We start from the raw sequence: 20,593 nt of genomic DNA on the forward strand, positions 1-20,593 counted from the left end.
TTACCTGTAGCGTTGGACAGGGTGAGTGACTCCATGGAACCCCTGGGTGTCTGCTCTAGGGGAGTGAGCTGCTCCGTGAAGCTAAGTGCACTGATGGGGTTCCTGCTGCGCCCCATCTGGGGAGGCCCCACCTCCCTGTCCCTCTGGTTCTCCCTCTGGAACACATGCAGACTGACTGAGCGCTTGTCAGAGAAGCCATTGTGGGGTGAGGAGCTGTGGGGTATGTCAATGCTTTGCTGGGGTTTCAGTTTGGGGGGGTAGTAGTTGACTGAGTCCTTGTGGAACCAGTTCTCATTCATAGAGTGGCCCTTCACGGCTGAGATGAGCGGCCTCTTGGGGACACCCGTCTCCTTGGACCTGGGGTCTGGTTGGCTGCCCTGCCCGGGGGAGGTGGAGTTATAAGCAGTCCTGACGTTGCATTGGCTGAGCAGCTGGAGTGGAGTGGGTGTTGCTGTGTGGTCTGATCGGCCCTCGTAGGGGTACGTGTCGCCTCCCTGTCCCTGGCTCTTCCATGCGGGCGGCTCACGGGTCAGACTGGGCGTCTGGCTGGACAGACTCAGCAGGTCCATCTGTAAGGAGAGAGGGTCCACCTCGCCCGAAAACCGCCCTGCCTGACCCCTGTTCTTCCCAGCCTTGGAGCTGCGGTGGGGCTCTCGAGTGGAGTGTGTGCTCTGGAAGGCAGAGTCTGAGGAGTCTGACCCGTTAGGCTCACCTCCAAGGCTGCAGGAGCGTGAGCAGAAGATTTGTCCCTGTTTGGGCAGGAAGGGGCGACCTAGGAGGGAGCACTTACAGCGGGCACAGCAGAAACAGCCCTCTGTGGCATGCCAGTGCTGCCCGTCATATGTCATCTGGCCCTGGTCAATGCCTGCGGGAAAGAGCGGAAAGACTTGTTAGCATTAAGGCCAAAATGTCCATGAAAAAGTCCCAATACATTTGACTGTTTTGCTCAGTAATGCTTAGGGTCAATGCCTGCAACAGAAAACCCTCAAGACTAATCATTGTAGAAATACTGTTGCTGGGGAATGTGAAAGAGAAAGTGCTATAAGCAGCTAGGCAAATTGAGGCTAATCAAATACAAAACATGAGCTAAATATTCTAGAGGGAGAACTCATATCCGAATCAAAAGATAACGATATCATCCCTAAACTGGATTTAAAAAAAAAAGTTAAAACTGTAGTAGGAAATTATAAGTAAACTTGAGTGAAGAAAGGCTTTGGGGCTATGACACTTAGCTGAGTTTACTCATTATGTACCATGCCCGGCACTGTATAAACACATTGCATTTGAAGTATGTTTGGAATTGCCGGGAGAATGGTCCTAGGCTAATGGCTGCCATCTGGTTTCAACATGTTTTCTGATGGTTTCAATTTATAAATCAGTTTTACTCAAATACTTTCTTTATCCTGTATAACAAATAATTACAGAGCTGCATGTCTGTCTGTTGAGGGCCATGCCAGATCACAGCTGGGGATGCTGTTTAGGGATAAACCAGCAGCTCTCTGGACTGAGAGGAACACACAGAGCTTGCACTGGGCCAACTGGTGATACGGTGCTGGGTTTACCCTCCAAAATAAGTTATCCTACTCAGAACAGGGTTGGTTAACCTACAGAAAATAATGTGTGAAACATGTATCTGCTGAATACATTTGAAATTGTATTGATTTCACACACAGATCTTTTTCCCCTTTGTGAAAACGGTCTTAAGTTCACATAGTCTGTATTTAAGGACAATACGGTATCTGCATGCCAGTGTTGCATTAAGTCCTACCCACAGTTACTCTCAGCTAAAAGCAGGTAATCTCTGCACCATTGCAAATTTCTCCCTGAAATGTTTCTCCAAGCTAAATCCAGGTCATTCCTCTGTTCTCTATTACCATTACAGAAATCCTTCAGCTGAAAGAGTGTCAGTGAAATCGTCTAGCTTTGCATATGCCAGTGCTCTAGCGCTCAAGAATAGGATTCACGTATTGGACCTAGGGCCCTGCGTTGGCTCTGATGGATGGGTTGGGTGTGTGGCATACCAATGTGCTCCCCACAGGAGTCACAGTACTCTGCATAGAGGGACTGAAAACAGCTGCAGCAGTAGGGCCGGCCCTCCTTCATGATGTACCGCTGGCCGCCCAGCACCGTCTCACACTCGAAACAGCAGAAGTGCTTCATGTGCCAGTGCCTGCCCTCCGCCTCCGTACACTCGTCCGCAAAGATGATCTACAGACAGAGAGAGGGAAGAGGGATGGGGAAGGTATCATTTATCATGCTGCTTTTTCTCTGAGGCAAGGCCCTTCTCACCCAATTACAGAGAATGACAGGACAAAGACATCAAGGCCTCGCTGCCTGCTGCTGTAGACCTCTCCCTCCTGCATACTGACAGACACTGTCCTACTGTATTACAACACTTTTACAACCCACTCTTTGGGATCATGTGTATGGAGATCTAATTGAAAACAATGCTTAAATATTCCCATATATTAGCAATGTATTTCAAGACAACACCATCTCTTCTGTTTACCCATCTCTGAATCCTCTATTGTGTTTTGCATGGCAGTTTTTTAAATAGTATTTTTATTTAACCTTTATTTAACTAGGCAAGTCAGATAAGAACAAATTCTTATTTATAATGACGGCCTACCCCGGCCAAACCCTAACCCATACGACGCTGGGCCAATTGTGTGCCGCTCTATGGGACTCCCAATCACGGCCAGCTGTGATACAGCCTGGAATTGAACCAGGGTCTGTAGTGATACCTCAAGCACTGAGATGAAGTGCCTTAGACCGCTGCGCCACTCGGGAGCCCAGTTAGTGTCATAGTATTCAATATAATATTTGCTGGGAAGGCCTATGAAAGGTTTAGTATCAGAGAGGTTTGTGACTGCGTGGGTGTACTGTATGTGTGTTTGTGTGCCTGTGGGTGTGTTTAGCGGGGTCTGCACTCACCTCGTCACATGCGGAGCAGCGTGGTTTGAGTCTCTCTGCGTGGTGCCGACCACAGTAGATCTTCCCTTCCTGGTAGAAGTAGATGAGGTCCACCAGCAGCTCGTCACACATGCTGCACACAAAGCAGCCAGGGTGCCAACACACGCCGTGGCCCGCCCGTGACGCAAACACTGCAATGTCACCTCCGTTTATCTGCCCCCCACACTGAGAGATGGTCAGAGACAGAGATGGTGGAGGGGAGAGATGGGGGATGAGAAAGAGACATGGTGGAGGAGAGAGAAAAAGGGAGGAGGGAGAGGATAGGAAGGGGAGAGGAAGATTAGAGGAGAAGAAAGGTACAGGGAGTGGGAATGAGTGGGGTTTGACAGTGAGAGATGGTAGGGAGGGGAGAAAGGAGGGAGATGGAGTGAAGGAGACAGAGTGACAAAGAGAGAAAGGCCAGGGAGTGCAGCAGAGATTTAGAGGGAGAGGAGAAAGTTACAAACAGTCGGAGAAACACAAGACCCTCAAGTCTACCATTGGTGAAAGACAGGGTCATAACTTGAATGTGAGGCTCCATTATATGAGCTGCTTTTAAATGTCAGCTGAGCACTTCACGTGGTGAATCACAATAAAAGTGAGAAATGTCACTGGGTACTTAAGATTCTGTTAGATTCTACCACAAAAGAGATGTGCATGTCCTTCACCTTCATAGTCATTTCCTTTGATAACCTGCTAAAGTTTTTTTCTTTCTTGTGAGAGATCCCTCATAGTGATGTGACTATACACGTATTTCTATCACATCTCACCAACTATAGCCACTGATGTATAACGTCTACCAGATGTCTGTCCTGCCTCTGCCCTACTCATCATGTGAGTGCACCAGTCCCAGTCTCGCAGGAGTCAGTGTACCTGCTCACAAATCACTCCGGTCATCGTCACAGGAAACGGTCTCACACTGCCGCGGCCCAGATTCTCTCGTTTCCGTTGGTTACTGAAGAGTTTGAGCTCCCGCTTCTCCTCATCGTCCAGAGTGTTACAGTAACGTACCTGGAAAACACACACAGATTGTTAAAATAAATGGCAGCAGAGAAACACAAACTCTGTAGTTTGTTGTAATTATTAAGCTAGAGACATACGTTACAATGTCACTGTGACAAATGACCCCTTTCCAACGTCTGTGTGCCCAGGGGCCCGTGAGGCAGGGGGTCTCACCTCATTGTCGTGGGGGGGCAGCTGATGGAGGAGCTGTTTGATACGGTGCTTCTCTCCTGGGCTGTTTACATAGGGCACCTTGTCCTCAGGCAGGGAACTGTAGTACTGATGAACCTGACGGGAGAGAAACACACTTGTCAGGCCACCACTACGGTAAGCTGTCAGAGCAGCTAACAGATCGCTGCAGCTGTACACAGCCCATCTGTAAATAACCCAGCCAACCAACTACCTACCTCATCACCATATTTGTTTTTGATTTTCTGCTCTTTTGCACACCAGTATTTCTACTTGCACATCCTCATCTACACATATATAATTACTTCACCACTATGGCCTATTTATTGCCTTACCTCCTTACTCCATTTGTACACACTGTATATAGATTTTTCTATTGTGTTACTGACAGTACATTTGTTTATCCCATGTGTAACTCTGTGTTGTTGTTTTTGTCGCACTGCTTTGCTTTATCTTGTCCAGGTCGCAGTTGGAAATGAGAACTTGTTCTCAACTGGCCTACCTGGTTAAGTGAAATATATATTTTTTTAATACCAGTGACATGGTACAAAGATTAGCCTACAAGTAGCAAATGAACATTTATTGGAATCATGTAGGCTATTTGAGGAAGGAGAACATTTATATCAGCAGTGTGACCCTAACCCTACCACAATAACACACATACATGCAGTACATACACACAAGGACACACACACATTTACAATCACTTGGATTTATGACCCTCCGATGCAGTCTTAATGGAATCTGGCCTTTTACTCCCTCCCAGCATGTTGACATGAGAATGCAATGCATTACCCCTCGACATCACACACACACACACACACACACACACACACACACACACACACACACACACACACACACACACACACACACGAACCGTGTTTGTGTCAGACAGAGGATTAATACTAATCCCACTATTCAAAATGACTGCTACATTCTTTACATTTTGCCGGCCAACAATGAACGTCATTTTGGTAGAAATGTATTACAGTCTCTCCATTATAGAGTAACAGGGGGGCAGAACAGAATGGGAGCCAGCGGTCTTCAATTGCGTTGATGTCAGGAGCATCGAGCGCCAGAGGATGGAGCAAAAGAAGGCAAAAGAGAGAGAGAGCGAGAGAGAAGGGGGCCAGCGGTACAGGAGAGGCAATCAATATGTGCTGACCACAGAGCCACAGGCAAGCCCATTTTAATAGCCTATGTACCCAATAAATGGATCGTTGGACTGGAACCTATTGGCTTTGTCCTTGGGTGCGATACAAAGGGCCTGCTACCACAACAATAAGGATAGCCCTGAATAATGAAGAAAGTCTTCTGCATTTAATAAATACAAATATATACACTACCGTTCAAAAGTTTGGGATCAATTAGAAATGTCCTTGTTTTTGAAAGAAAAGCAATTTATGTCCATTAAAATAACATCAAATTGATCAGAAATACATTGTTAATTTTGTAAATGACTATTGTAGCTGGAAACGGCAGATGTTTTATGGAATATCAACATAGGCGTACAGACGCCCATTATCAGCAACCATCACTCCTGTGTTCCAATGGCACGATGTGTTAGCTAATCCAAGTTATCATTTTAAAAGGCTAATTAATCATTAGAAAACCCTTTAGCAATTATGTTAGCACAGCTGAAAACTATTTTTTTTTTTTATTAAAGAAGCAATAAAACTGGCTTCTTTAGACTCGTTGAGTTTCTGGAGCATTAGCATTTGTGGGTTTGATTTCAGGCTCAAAAATGGCCAGAAACAAAGAACTTTCTTCTGAAACCCATCAGTCTATTCTTGTTCTAAGACATGAAGGCTATTCCATGTGAGAAATGGTCAAGAAACGGAAGACCTCGTACAACGCTGTATGCTTGACTTGGAGTCAACATGGGCCAGCATCCCCGTGGAACTCTTTTGGTACCTTGTAGTCCATGCCCCAACAAATTGAGGCTGTTCTGAGTGCAAAAGGGGTTGAAATTCAATATTAGGAAGAAGTTCTTAATGCTTGGTACACTCAGTGTGTGTGTGTGTGTGTGTGTGTGTGTGTGTGTGTGTGTGTGTGTGTACACGTACAGTGTATGTATGTATGTATGTATGTATGCATAGCCTCTGGATTATCTATAATCTCTGATGTCGAAATGTATACCCAAACACACTACAAAATGTTCTATGACAGCTGGAAATAGTCTGTGATTCTTGGAAATAAAACTAGGTGCATGTTTATTGTGGGTTAGTCTTTTAACTTTTATGCATGTCCAGGGTGAAACGTCCCCCTTTTATAAGTGTGTTCTGCTTTAAGTGCAACTCAATTCCTCTGGTTGTGTTTTGGTTGGCTTGGCTCGTGTCGACAAGGGATAGGGAATCGCAGAAGTGGCTCAGGGATCCTTGCATATTTCATGAAACAACAACTGTGGTCAAGCCCTGATAAATCAGAGAACACACAGACACACACCCACGAAGACCAAGCCCTGATAAATCACTGAACACACACACCCATGAAGACCAAGTCCTGATAAATCACTGAACACACAGACACACACACCCACGGTGACCAAGCCCTGATAAATCACTGAACACACGTCCAACAACAACCACTGGCCTATACACTTGAGACCCAACACACACACTGTGGTAGAGATGTGTGGAGCAGGAACACATCCACACTCCCCAAAGCCAGTTAGGACGAGCAGATTAGGATAATAATAGTGATCAGGGGCATGGAAACTAAATGTACTCAGATTAACCTCTTGAAACTCTAGGGGCAGTATTTCATTTTTGGATGAAAAACGTTCCCGTTTTAAACAAGATATTTTGTCACGAAAAGATGCTCGACTATGCATATAATTGACAGCTTTGGAAAGAAAACACTCTGACGTTTCCAAATCTGCAAAGATATTATCTGTGAGTGCCACAGAACTGATGCTACAGGCGAAACCAAGATTACATTTCAAACAGGAAGTACCCCAGATTTTGGAGGCGCTGTGTTCCAATGTCTCCTTATATGGCTGTGAATGCGCAAGGAATGAGCCTACACTTTCTGTCGTTTCCCCAAGGTGTTTGCAGCATTGTGACGTATTTGTAGGCATATCATTGGAAAATTGACCATAAGAGACTACATTTACCAGGTGTCCGCCTGGTGTCCTCCGTCAAAACTATTGCGTAATCTCCAGGTGCGTGCATGTTTCCATTTTGAAGAGAGGAGAAACTAAACTGCCACGAGTGACTTATCATCGAATAGATATGTGAAAAACACCTTGAGGATTGATTCTAAACAACGTTTACCATGTTTCTGTCGATATTATGGAGTTAATTTGGAAAAAAGTTTTAATGACTGAATTTTCGGGGGGTTTTCTCAGCCAAACGTGATGAACAAAACGGAGCGATTTCTCCTACACAAATAATATTTTTGGAAAAACTGAACATTTGCTATCTAAGTCTCCTCATTGAAAACATCCGAAGTTCTTCAAAGGTAAATTATTTTATTTGAATGCTTTTCTTGTTTTTGTGAAAATGTTGCCTGCTGAATGCTAGGCTTAATGCTATGCTAGCTATCAATACTCTTACACAAATGCTTGTTTTGCTATGGTTAAAAAGCATATTTTGAAAATCTGAGATGACAGTGTTGTTAACAAAAGGCTAAGCTTGAGAGCCAATATATTTATTTAATTTCATTTGAGATTTTCATGAATAGTTAACGTTGCGTTATGCTAATGAGCTTGAGGCTATACTTAAGATCCCGGATACAGGATTGCTCATCGCTAGAGGTTAAATCTGCTTTCTAATTGTATGGAGAATGTATTACTTTTAAAGGGTAAATCAAATGGCAGGGTTTTGGGTTTTATTTTGGAAACCAACAGAACAGAGTCCTCCCCCCACACCTGTTTTTCATCGCTGTTCACTGGCAAGACTGACAGTGTTTAGGACACAATCAAAGTCCAGTCCTGAAACAGGCAACAGTGAGCGTTTATTGGACATACCATACTTTAACAAAACACCATTGCAACAGCCCATCACGCATGAAGGAAGGACAGGTAAAGAACAAGAAGGCCCGCACACTGTTAAAGCTCCCAAATCGCAACTTTATTGACAACAATATGATCCGAAGCGGCTCTTCGTCAGGTCAAGACGGAAGGACTGCCATTCCAAAGTACAATGAATGGTAACAGGCTGCCATTTCCTTCAACGTGAGTGTAAACATTGTCTTTACAGCTACAAAAACAATGAAATAGTCAAAGCTTTTTGGTTTAATTTCCTCTTGGATGAGCAGGCAGATTATTTCTCGTCTCTTGTGACACAAGGTAAAAGCAACGGGAGACAGACTGCGTGATCTGCCTTTCCAACAGCAGAGAGACATCAGTAACGGCTGCTTAGTAACATATTTGGCCTGAACTTCCCTGTATCCTGGCAATGTCCTGACATTTTATTAGCTCTGACATCAAGGGAGAGAGTGTATATTGGCTGGACCTTCCTGAGGCCAGAACCAATAACTTCTCAGCACAGTCAATAATGGCAGTCTTATAAAAATAATAACTTGTAGTTGAAATGCAGCCGAGAATCCTTCAGTTTCACATTACCAATACAATTTAGCTACATACATGCATCCAGGCGTTCATATCATTGCAGAGCAAGGGGAAAACATGTTTAGCTATCCCCGGAAACACTGTTTGATGGAATGGCTCCCACTATCTTTGTGGAAAATATGTTACAGAATGGTGACTTGACACCAGTTGAGACTGAATAGGATGCTCCTCTTCCTGACAGAGCAGTGGGACTGGGTCCCTGAGGAGAAACCTAAACCAGGAGCTCAGATTCTACAGATTAACTGGTATTCTTCTCTCTCTCTCTCTCTCTCTCTCTCTCTCTCTCTCTCTCTCTCTCTCTCTCTCTCTCTCTCTCTCTCTCTCTCTCTCTCTCTCTCTCTCTCTCTCTCTCTCTCTCTCTCTCTCTCTCTCTCTCTCTCTCTCTCTCTCTCTCTCTCTCTCTCTCTCTCTCTCTCTCTCTCTCTCTCTCTCTCTCTCTCTCTCTCTCTCTCTCTCTCTCTCTCTCTCTCTCTCTCTCTCTCTCTCTCTCTCTCTCTCTCTCTCTCCGTTGAAAACACATTTCTATGACTCGACTGACTTGAATGTCAGGTTGGGAAAAGCTCAACTGTATACCTGGATACTCAATGTACATATGTAACCAGCAGTAAATCCTGCAAAATATAGCCTTTTCCCTCAATGCAAAGCCACTCCTATAACTGCAACATGCCCAGTCTTATTGCCCTATCAGTCAGTCTATCCTTGCCGGGCTCCATTTTGGCAGGCTGGTGTTGAGCTGCTTTTAAAGGGGGGCTTAATTGACTGGAGGTCACATGTGACTCTTGGGGATGAAAAATGGCGGTGCTCAGCCTTGGGCGACTGAAATGGGGGACTAGTTAACAGAATATTGACCACCCGATTGCACAAGCAATAAGGCTTCCTTTCAGTTCATCAAGAAAATGAAACTCACATCTATAAAAAGGTTTTATTGTCCAATAACAAGCACACACACACGCACACCTTCGGTACACAAGAGCCTTGTAAAGATGGTTTCTTGGATGCTCACAGGGCATGTAATATATTTCTGCATATCCCAGCTTAACAGAGTCAACAATGGGCTTGTGAAATCACGAGTAAACAGTTTGCAAGCAGAATTAATGAGATATTCACTCAACCACTGGCATCATATAATCCTTGTAAACCTATCAGCTTACTTGAACACCACACACGCAATATAAGATGGCAAGTAGAACTGTAATCCAACACAGAGGAGATGGAATAGTGAAAGCAAACCATACTCCTTTTTGAGTCCCCGGTGTGTGTGTGTCTATCATACCTGTTCAGGTTTGAGCCCCGGGGGCACCCAGGCATACTCCTCCAGCGCGCAGCCTGAGTCGTCGTCTGAGGTGGAGTTCCTCTGGAAGTCGTACAACAGCTTAGTGATGGTCTTCTCCATCTCCAGAGGCATGGCCGTCACCACATTCTCCTCACGGTGGCACTTACAGTGGACACAGATGTTCCTACAGGACACAGGGACAAAGCAGAAGTCAGTTATCAAAGCTTACAGTGGACACAGATCTTTCTACAGGACACTGGGACAGCGAGCTGAGGTCAGTGATAAGATACCAAAGCTAACATTGAGTGGACATGTCTTTTCTTCAGGAAGAATAGAAAAGTGAGAAACTGTTATCCATAGTCCAAGTTTAGTGATATAAAACACTGTCAGCAACCAACCAGGACTTATGCCTTGTACGTATGGCAAAATGTGGGTTGAGTTCAGACCTCTCTCGATGTCCATCTTTGTTTTGAGGGGTTTTCATTGCAAAGCAACAAAGCATGTGAAATCTAATCTCCATGGCAATGAAGCATGTGAAATCTAAACTCCACACAGTTCAAGGGCCAGGGTTCACATGTTTTACAAAGAGAGCAGGATCTCAGAGACATTCTAGCTCCCACAATCCTCTAGGTAACACCAGTGAGGACATAACGACAAACAGGTTAGGGAAATGATTCGCCGAGCTACTGACAGTGATGGAAAGCAGTACTGTAAATACACATTTCTCCTCCTGTCTTTACAAGGTTAGCTTCAAGCGGTTTCAGATGCTCAAACAGGAGAAAAATCTGTTCTCATTAATCAAGAACCATGCAACAGATTAACACACCCACACAAGGTATCCGTTTGTTCGCATACAGAACAAGGATTGCAAATGTTTGTAAGAGTGTGGCGCTTCCGTTTTTATGTCCATTCCAACTTAGGTATAATACATGTGACTAGAGCCTTTTTTCACCCTTTAAAACAGAATAAACTAAAGTTGTGAACTAGGACACACACACACACACACACACACAGTGAAACTCTGTCCAGGCAGCAGACCCTGTTGGACACAGAGGGAGGCCCGCGGGTCATATCCACTGACTTCTACTGCCCCTCAGGTAGCCAATCAAAAACAAATCAAAAAGTTTATTGGCCACGTACACAGTTTAGCAGATGTTAAAGCGTGTGCAGGGAAATGCTTTTGTTACTAGCGCCTAACAATGCAGTAAAATGTCAAATAATTACACAAATAATCACACACACACAAAAGAAAATTAGGAATTATTTTTTATCACGAAATGTCGTAACTAATCCAATTAACAAGCCAAATAGCACTGTAAAAGTAATCCAAATGCAGTCTATACATATATATACATATACACCAGATGAACCTACACAAGATCAACTGAGAATGATATGTACAGAAGTAGATATATTAGAGTGAGCTATGTCAAGAATCCAGTATAGAAATAAATATGTGGTGTGTATAAACGGTGTAACTAAAATAGTAGAAATATTAGAACGAGTAATGTCAAGAATTATTTCGACATATTTAAATACACAGTACAAAACATCATGGCAAAATGGACAGAATTGCAGGAAATTAGCTTCCAGAACAGTCTGGAATATAACTGTGTGTAAATGGTGTATAGCAGTGGCGGTCAGTGCCATTTAAGATGAGGGAGGCCGATTTTTTTAAATGAACATGGCCTTTTTTCTACTAGAGCATATTGGATGACTGTCATTCATATTTCATTCACCCTGCTCAATGTAACATTGATAGGTTTAAGATACAACATGATACTAAACATTTTCCTATACCCATCATAATGTTGCTATTGCTAATCTAGGGTGTAATTAGTCCAACAGTTGCAATTGAGAGTTTCTATTGGACAAATTCAGGTAAGTTTATCCCCTTCCTTCCGTTTAAGAATAGTTTTTCTACAGAATGCGGAAGGAATACATCCTTGATCACCACAAACACAGTTCATTTTCATAGCAGCCACATACAAACAGCACAATCATTTGCTTGTTGTAGAATTCCTTCTCGGACCTTCTCATCCTCTCACCTTTTCCCTTTGCTTGCGTACTTCAGTGCACAATACAACAGCTGTCTGTGACGAAGCAACAAAAAAAACAAGCCAAACCTCCAGAACCGCTATCTGCTACACACAGCCAACATCGTTGTAACTAGAGGTCGACCGATTATGATTTTTCAATGCCGATACCGATTATTGGAGGACCAAAAAAAGCTGATACCAATTAAATTGGCCGATTTTTATATATATATTTGTAATATGACAATTACAATAATACTGAATGAACACTTATTTTAACTTAATATGATACATAAAAAATATATATTTGGTCTCAAATAAATATTGAACATGTTTCATTTGGTTTAAATAATTCAAAAACACAGTGTTGGAGAAGAAAGTAAATGTGCAATATGTGCCATGTAAAAAGCTAATGTTTAAGTTCCTTGCTCAGAACATACAGTTTAAGTCAGAAGTTTACATACACTTAGGTTGGAGTCATTAAAACTCGTTTTTCAACCAGTCCACAAATGTATTTTTAACAAACTATAGTTTTGGCAAGTAGGTTAGGAAATCGACTTTGTGCATGACACAAGTCATTTTACAACAATTGTTTACAGACAGATTATTTCACTATCACAATTCCAGTGGGTCAGAAGTTTACATACACTAAGTTGACTGTGCCTTTAAACAGCTTGGAAAATTCCACAAAATTATGCCATGGCTTTAGAAGCTTCTGATAGGCTAATTGACATCATTTGAGTCCATTTGGAGGTGTACCTGTGGATGTATTTCAAGGCATACCTTCAAACTCAGTGCTTCTGCTTGACATCATGGGAAAATCAAAAGAAATAAGCCAAGACCTCAGAATTTTCTTGTAGACATCCACAAGTCTGGTTCATCCTTGGGAGAAATTTCCAAACGCCTGAAGGTACCATGTTCATCTGTACAAACAATAGTACGCCAGTATAAACACCATGGGACCAGCCGTCAGAATGTGTCTCCTTCCTGAGCAGTATGTCTCCTAGAGATTAATGTACTTCGGTGCAAAAAGTACAAATCAATCCCAGAACAACAGCAAAGGACCTTGTGAAGATGCTGGAGGAAACAGGCACAAAAGTATCTATATCCAAAGTAAAAACAAGTCAAATATGGACATAACCTGAAAGGCCACTCAGCAAGGAAGAAGCAACTGCTCCAAAACCGACATAAAAAAGCCAGACTATGGTTTGCAACTGCACATGGGGACAAAGATCAAACTTTTTGGAGAAATGTCCTCTGGTCTGATGAAACAAAAATAGAATTGTTTGACCATAATGACCATCGTTATGTTTGGAGGAAAAAGTGGGAGGCTTGCAAGCCGAAGAACACCATCCCAACCGTGAAGGACGGGGGTGGCAGCATCATGTTGTGGGAGTGCTTTGCTGCAGGAGGGACTGGTGCACTTCACAAAATAGACGGCATCATGAGGATGGAAAATTGGGGATATATTGAAGCAACATTACAAGACATCGGTCAGGAAGTTAAAGCTTGGTCGCAAATGGGTCTTCCAAATGGACAATGACCCCAAGCATACTTCCAAAGTTGTGGCAAAATGGCTTAAGGACAACAAATTCAAGGTTTTGGAGTGGCCATTACAAAGCCCTGACCTCAATCCTATAGAAAATGTGTGGGCAGAATTGAAAAAGCATGTGCAAGCAAGGAGGCCTACAAACCGGACTCAGTTACACCAGCTCTGTCAGGAGGAATGGGCCAGAATTCATCCAACTTATTGTGGGAAGCTTGTGCTACCCGAAACGTTTGACCCAAGTTAAACAATTTAAAAGGCGATGCTACCAAATACTAATTGAGTGCATGTAAATCTCTCTCTCGCTCTCAGTTCGTATTGCAAGAGCTCTGATGGGTTGGAGGACATGCTCCAGAAGTTGTCATGACTCATGTGTAAGTCTATGGAAGGGGGCAAGAACTGTGAGCTTCCTAGGTTTTGTATTGAAGTCAATGTATCCAGAGGACGGAAGCTAGTTGTCCTCCGGCTACACCATGGTTCTACCCCAGAGAGCGCTGTTGAGGCTACTGTAGACTTTCATTGCAAAACAGTGTGTTCTAATCAATGATTTGGCAACATATGAATATATTTAGTATCGTTTTTTCTAAAAATTAAAACTCTGTTTCACTATTTTAATATTTATGAAATTCAATGAAGAGGATGGTCCTCCCCTACCTCCTCTGAGAAGCCTCCACTGGTGTATAGCGACAGTATGTGAATAGAAAAGGTGTACAGCAGTAGTTACAGCCTTCAAAAAGTATTCATATCCCTTGACTTATTCCACATTTTGTTGTGTTACAGCCTGAATTCAAAATAGATTCAAAAACATTAAAGTTCTCACCCATCTACAGATAATAACCCGTAATGACAAAGTGGAAACATTTGTAGAAATTTGTGCAAACGTATTTAAAATTAAATACAGGAATACCTCATTTACATAAGTATTCAGACCCCTGAGTCAATACTTTGTAGAAACACCTTTGGCAGTGATTACAGCTGTGATACCTTCTGGGTGAGTCTCTAAGAGCTTTCCACACCTAGATTGTGCAACTTTTTCCCATTTTTCTTTTCAAATTCTTCAAGCCCTGTCAAACGAATTCCTGATCAATTGCTAGACAGACATTTTCAGGTCTTTCCATAGATTTTCAAGTAGATTTAATTAAGAACTAACTCAGCCACTAAGGAACATTCACTGTCTATTTGGTAAGCAACTCCAGTGTAGATTTGGCTTTGTGTTTTAGGTTATTGTCCTGTTGAAAGGTGAATTCATCTGCCAGTGTCTGGTGGAAAGCAGACAACCAGGTTATCCTCTAGGATTTTGCCTGTGCTTAGTACCATTCCGTTTATTTTTTAAGTCGATTACAAGCATACCCCTAACATGATGCAGCCATCACTATGCTTGGAAATATGAAGAGTGGACCTCAGTAATGTGCTGTATTGGAATTGCCACAAACATAACACTTTGTATTCAGGACAAAAAACGTATTGCTTTGTCACATTCTTTGCAGTGTTACTTTAGTTCTTTGTTGCAAACAGGATGTATGTTTTGGAATATTTTTATTCTGTAAATGCTTTCTTCCATTCACTCTGTCATTTAGGTTAGTTTTGTGGAATAACTACAATGTTGTTGATCCATCCTCAGTTTTCTCCTATCACAGCCATTAAACTCTGACTGTTTTAAAGTCACCATTGGCCTAACGGTGAAATCCCTGAGAGGTGTCCTTCCTCTCCGTCAACTGAGTTAGGAAGGATTCCTGTATCTTTGTAGTGACTGGGAACATTAATACACCATCCAAAGTATAATTAATAACTTCACCATGCTCAAAGGGATATTCAATGTCAGATTTGTTTACTTGTACCCATCTACCAATAGGTGCCCATTTGAAAGGCATTGGAAAATCTTCCTGGTCATTGTGGTTGAATCTGTGTTCACGACTGAGGGACCTTACAGATAATTCTGTGCGGGGTACAGAGATAGGGTAGTAATTGAAAAATCATATATTAAACATTATTATTGCACACAGGGTGGGTCCATGCAACTTATGTGACTTGTTAAGCACATTTGTAGTCTTGAACTTATTTAGGATTGCCATAAAAGGGGTTGATTACTTACTGACTCAAGACATTTCAGCTTTTAATTTGTAATTCATTTGTAAATTACCCTTTGACATTATGGGGTATTGTGTGTAGGCCATTGACACAAAATCTAAATGTAATAAATTTTAAATTCAGGCAGTAACACAACAAAATGTGGAGAAAGTCAAGGGGTGTGAATCCTTTCTGAAGGCAATACAGTATATACTAGAATACAATATATACATATAAAGTGGGTAAAACAGTATGTAAACATTATTAAAGTGACCAGTGTCCAATGACTATGTACATAGGGCAGCAGTCTCTAAGGTGCAGAGTAGAGTACCGGATGGTATCCGGCTAGTGACATGTCTAAGGTTCAGGGCAGGGCGTGAGCGTTGCAAAATTCATTTACACACGTTATTCAGTCCTTTCTCCCACACCGCTTGCGCACGTGAACGAGTGTCTGTGTAGCCAGGCCCTATAATAGAACTTGATTATGCAAGTCCCCTCATTATTGGATATCAGGAAGATACAAACCCACATGGATGCTTGAAAGACAAACGAGGAGAGCAACAGCAAGCTGACTAAATATCCATGGATGTTTCATGTGTGTTTCGACATGCCCCCAAATTAACATAATATACAGTGCTTGACCTGGACTGAAATAGGGACTGGTATTCATTTTGGGTGCCAGTATTGTTTACATGTAGGTGCATGAGCTCCACAATACATTTGAGCTAATGTTCTATAAAAGGAATAGGAGCTTAAGCAGTAGAAATTTGAGGTGCCGGTACTCAGCTCCAGTGAGCACCTGTCCAAGTCAAGCACTGGTTAAATAAACTAGTGATGCATGGCTGGGGACCACTACATAAATCTCTGCTTCTTCACTACCCTTGGGCAATGGCAATCTACCTGATCTCCTGGAGGCGATTGGCTTCAGAGCAGTGTGCATGAATATTAAATCAACATATGAATGAATACTGAAATGCCAAGACATCTCATCTATGAATATTGATGGGAGCGGTAAGTAGTACATGGAGCCAGGCCTCGGTTTGCAGACTAAGTCATCAGCTCTCTGACAACCAGCCCGTCCATACAGGAGAGGGAGAATTCAACAGCCCATCCTAGCGGTGGGACACCTAGCCTGGGGCTACAGAGTCCTCTCATTACAATACAGCAGTTCTCCATCATTACTAATGGATGTGGGATTAGAGACACATGTACGTACGTACACACACTGTACAAAAAATCTACTTGTTTCAACTAATTATTATTAAATTGACTGATTCCAGTCTTTTTAGTTTCTCCAACTTTTCGATCAAAGTGTTTTTTTTTTTTTATTTTGATTGAATATTAAAACATACAATCTACTTGCAGTGAACATTTACATTACATTCAGTCATCAAACAGACTCCCATCCAGAGCGACCCACAGAAGCAACCAGGGTCAACGCCCTGCCCAAGGGCACATTTAAAGATCTCCCACAAGGTCAAAACATGGACCCGAACCAGCCACCTATCCGCCACATAAATCATAACAGCAAGGCCAACTGAATACGTTTGAGTGCATGTATGGCACTATTTACAAAGTAAATCTCAGTTCTGTTAAAAGTACACTCAAGTAAAACTATTTTATTTATCATAGTGATTAACATTAACACAGAGTAATATGCCCCACTAACATTAGACAACTATACAGAAAACTTTTAAATTGCTGAAATAAGTCAATCAAATCAATAGTCAGATGAACTGATAATTGACACAGACATGGTGGCAAAGCAGGAAGATCCCAGGTGAGGACGTGTTGAATAGTAATTACTGTATACAGGCACAATGTAATCATGTTGGTCAAATATGTAAGTTTAAAACATTGTATGTCAAAGCACCGTCTGTGTGTAACTAGTTCCACAGCCATTTTTTTTATGAAGATACCAAAATAATAATATCTAGTTGAATGAACATATGAGTCAAGTTGAGCAAACACATCATTTTAAGTTAACTTAATTTGTGCCGAGGTTGTCTCAAGTTGGAGTTTGCGCCAACTAAAAATGTTAAGTTCAGGTAACACTTTGACCGAAAAGTGGAACCAGTGACTTAATAATTTTACAGTATGCACATATATGCACACACACCAACATACTAAATGTACGTTAGAACACGGAGAGATGATTCAGAGGGTACAAATACATGACAAATAAAATAAAAACATTACACACACATCTCCCACTCCTTTTCATGCAAGGGGATCATTCTGCCTTTGGGTGGAGAACAGGCTTGGAGATAGGGGTTTAAATATAGCCTGGAGGAGTACATTGGGCATGGGGGAGAGTGTTCCACACTGCATTCCACACTGCAAAACAGTGTCTCTGTTTTAAAATGATACAGACAGAGGCCTTATAAACACCAACCCAATTGTTATCATCGTCTTTGAACTGGACATGGGAGCACGAGGGTTGGAGTCCCATGGGACCCGTGAGCCTGTCTCTCTCCAGATGTATAGGGCCATCATCCAGTGATTCACCTTCCAAACATCTGATCTCCCTGCATCAGGATTGGCAGAGATATGCCCAGGGCCTAAGCCCCTGATTTACAACAAGGTGCACATCACTGGGATTTCTATTCTGAAACAATACCCCATGTTACACTGGTCATCTACCTGACTTCAATACAAGTCAAGTATATAACCAACGCCTTCTAAAAAAAACTCCACAAAGTAAAAGGTAAGAAAATGAAATAAATGAAGTAGACTGGCCTTTCCTCTCCTGGGGAAGATGAAGCCTTCCATGGTCAGAGCAGAACACTGCAGGAAGCTTCTAATGACTGGAAGGTATCTGAGTGGACAGTAATCGCTGAGACTGTGATGTAAGCAGACAATCAGTCACCACCACAGTGTTAATCATTGCATTGCTCCTCTACATCACCCTGGCAACAGCCAAGTTAAACAGCTACACTCTGACACACTGCACAGTCAGTCAGTAGACACACCAACCTGTAAAGACCCTGTCCACTGGTGAAGCTAACGCCCAAGAAATGACTGACCCACACACAGACAAGTTCTTACTAGACTAGAGATACTTATTGTTTTGTTTTCAGTATTATTCACCACTGTGGAACTCTTAATAACCACCTATGGACTGGTTGGTACAAATCCTCTGAGGTACTGGTACAAATCCTCTGAGGTACTGGTACAAATCCTCTGCCAAGTCAGGGACATCTCAAGAGGTTGGGTTGAGTGGTGGTGCCATTCATTTAACTAACCCAATATTAACAGTTTCATTTGCCATAGGGCAAGGTGTCATCCAGGCTCTTAAACACCTCCTCTAAAGTGTTCAACACATCCACAACCCTTGCCTTCCTGAAAAACAGCCATGGAGCTGAGTGGGCTTGATGTGGTATCCGAAAGGAACCCCATTCCCGACTAATTCCAGAGCAGCTCCCAGAACAGCTGCTGTGTTTCTGTGTCATCATTCCAGACAGCATGTTTAAATGGCAGCTCAGAGGAACAGCTGCTGTGTTTCTGTGTCATCATTCCAGACAGCATGTTTAAATGGCAGCTCAGAGGAACAGCTGCTGTGTTTCTGTGTCATCATTCCAGACAGCATGTTTAAATGGCAGCTCAGAGGAACATCTGCTGCGTTTCTGTGTCATCATTCCAGACAGCATGTTTAAATGGCAGCTCAGAGGAACAGCTGCTGTGTTTCTGTGTCATCATTCCAGACAGCATGTTTAAATGGCAGCTCAGAGGAACATCTGCTGTGTTTCTGTGTCATCATTCCAGACAGCATGTTTAAATGGCAGCTCAGAGGAGAGGAGAAGGAGAAAAAGGTTCAGAGGAACAGCTGGAGGCAGGCAGCAGCCAAATTTCTATTATTTCTACTTCTTTTGTTTTCTCTGGACAGGCAGGGAAAATAGGAGGACAGATTATTTTTCTATTTTTTAAATGCCTTTTGTTCTGAGATCAGATGGGCATTTCCTTTCAGTGTATTTTGTCTTAATTTGTCCTAATTTGGTAATTTATTGAAGCAGACATGTTCAGCTTTAATCAGTGTTAAACTGGATTACACTACATACCAAAGAGGAATCAAACAAAAAAAAGGTGTTTATTAGTAGCTAATTACTGGCGACTCAATCCAATATATTCAATCTAATGGAGATTAGGCCTGCACCCACCTGCCACAATAAATAATAATCCATTATTCTTGTCCAACACACACACACTCCATAAAATATACATTGACTGAACACTATCAAAGAATGCACGTAATCTCACTACACCTTTATAGAATTTGTAAAGGTTTAGTGTCAGAAGTGCAGGAAGTGAGAGAGGACTATATATTTATGTAACATTAACTGAGGATGGCAGCTTTATACCAGATGACCATGTTACTTATTCATAAGTGTTACTTGTTCGGTAACTGCTACTGGGACAGATGCATGGTATGTCACATGGGGGCAGGTTTTCAGGCTCCTGAGACCTCAGTCCTTATACGGAACTGTAGCTATGCTGTTCTCATGCGATATTGTCAAGCTGTCATTGGGGTACCCATCTGTGCAAACTATCTGCAAGTTTGAAATGCTGACAAACACAACTAGTCTAAACATGGCTTAAAACAGTGGACCAGATTAAACAATCTCCTGGTGTTGAAAGGGGATGGTCAAAAACCGACCTGACATTATTTTGCACATCAAGACTGATAAAATGGTTGGTTGCCTATGAGCCGAGGCTACCTGTAGTCTAAATGTCTGTTTCAGAGCAATGCAGCCTGATATCTCCATTACCCCTGGACTCTCGGGCAAGCTGCTGGAGTGTCCCATTATTCCCCGAAATCCGTTCATATGCTAATCCTAAATGACCTATCCTGACTCAATCAATCCCGCGGCCGGGCAGGTCCAGACCATAGAGGCAACACAACAAAGACTAATCCACTGAAAAAAAACGGGTTAGCTTGACCGCCGCGCCACGAA

The 20,593-nt window shown here is 42.5% G+C and overlaps 1 protein-coding gene across 3 annotated transcripts in view; it reads right to left on the bottom strand.

The window, feature by feature from the left end:
* prickle2b (prickle homolog 2b) overlaps positions 1 to 20,593 on the bottom strand; it is a 108,892-nt gene that overhangs the window by 2,834 nt on the left and 85,465 nt on the right. For all 3 annotated transcript variants that reach the window (XM_021569615.3, XM_021569618.3, XM_021569614.3), the window contains 6 exons: positions 9,993 to 10,176; positions 4,129 to 4,242; positions 3,826 to 3,963; positions 2,935 to 3,138; positions 2,022 to 2,208; positions 5 to 865 (listed from right to left, as the gene is read on the bottom strand). In XM_021569615.3, the coding sequence (XP_021425290.3) occupies positions 5 to 865; positions 2,022 to 2,208; positions 2,935 to 3,138; positions 3,826 to 3,963; positions 4,129 to 4,242; positions 9,993 to 10,124 (1,636 nt within the window). In that variant the 5' untranslated portion in view covers positions 10,125 to 10,176. The remainder of the gene's footprint in view (positions 1 to 4; positions 866 to 2,021; positions 2,209 to 2,934; positions 3,139 to 3,825; positions 3,964 to 4,128; positions 4,243 to 9,992; positions 10,177 to 20,593) is intronic.

The sequence above is a fragment of the Oncorhynchus mykiss genome, chromosome 17 (assembly GCF_057628025.1).
Source record: "Oncorhynchus mykiss isolate SJ-2025 chromosome 17, ASM5762802v1, whole genome shotgun sequence".
Taxonomy (NCBI): Eukaryota; Metazoa; Chordata; class Actinopteri; order Salmoniformes; family Salmonidae; genus Oncorhynchus; species Oncorhynchus mykiss.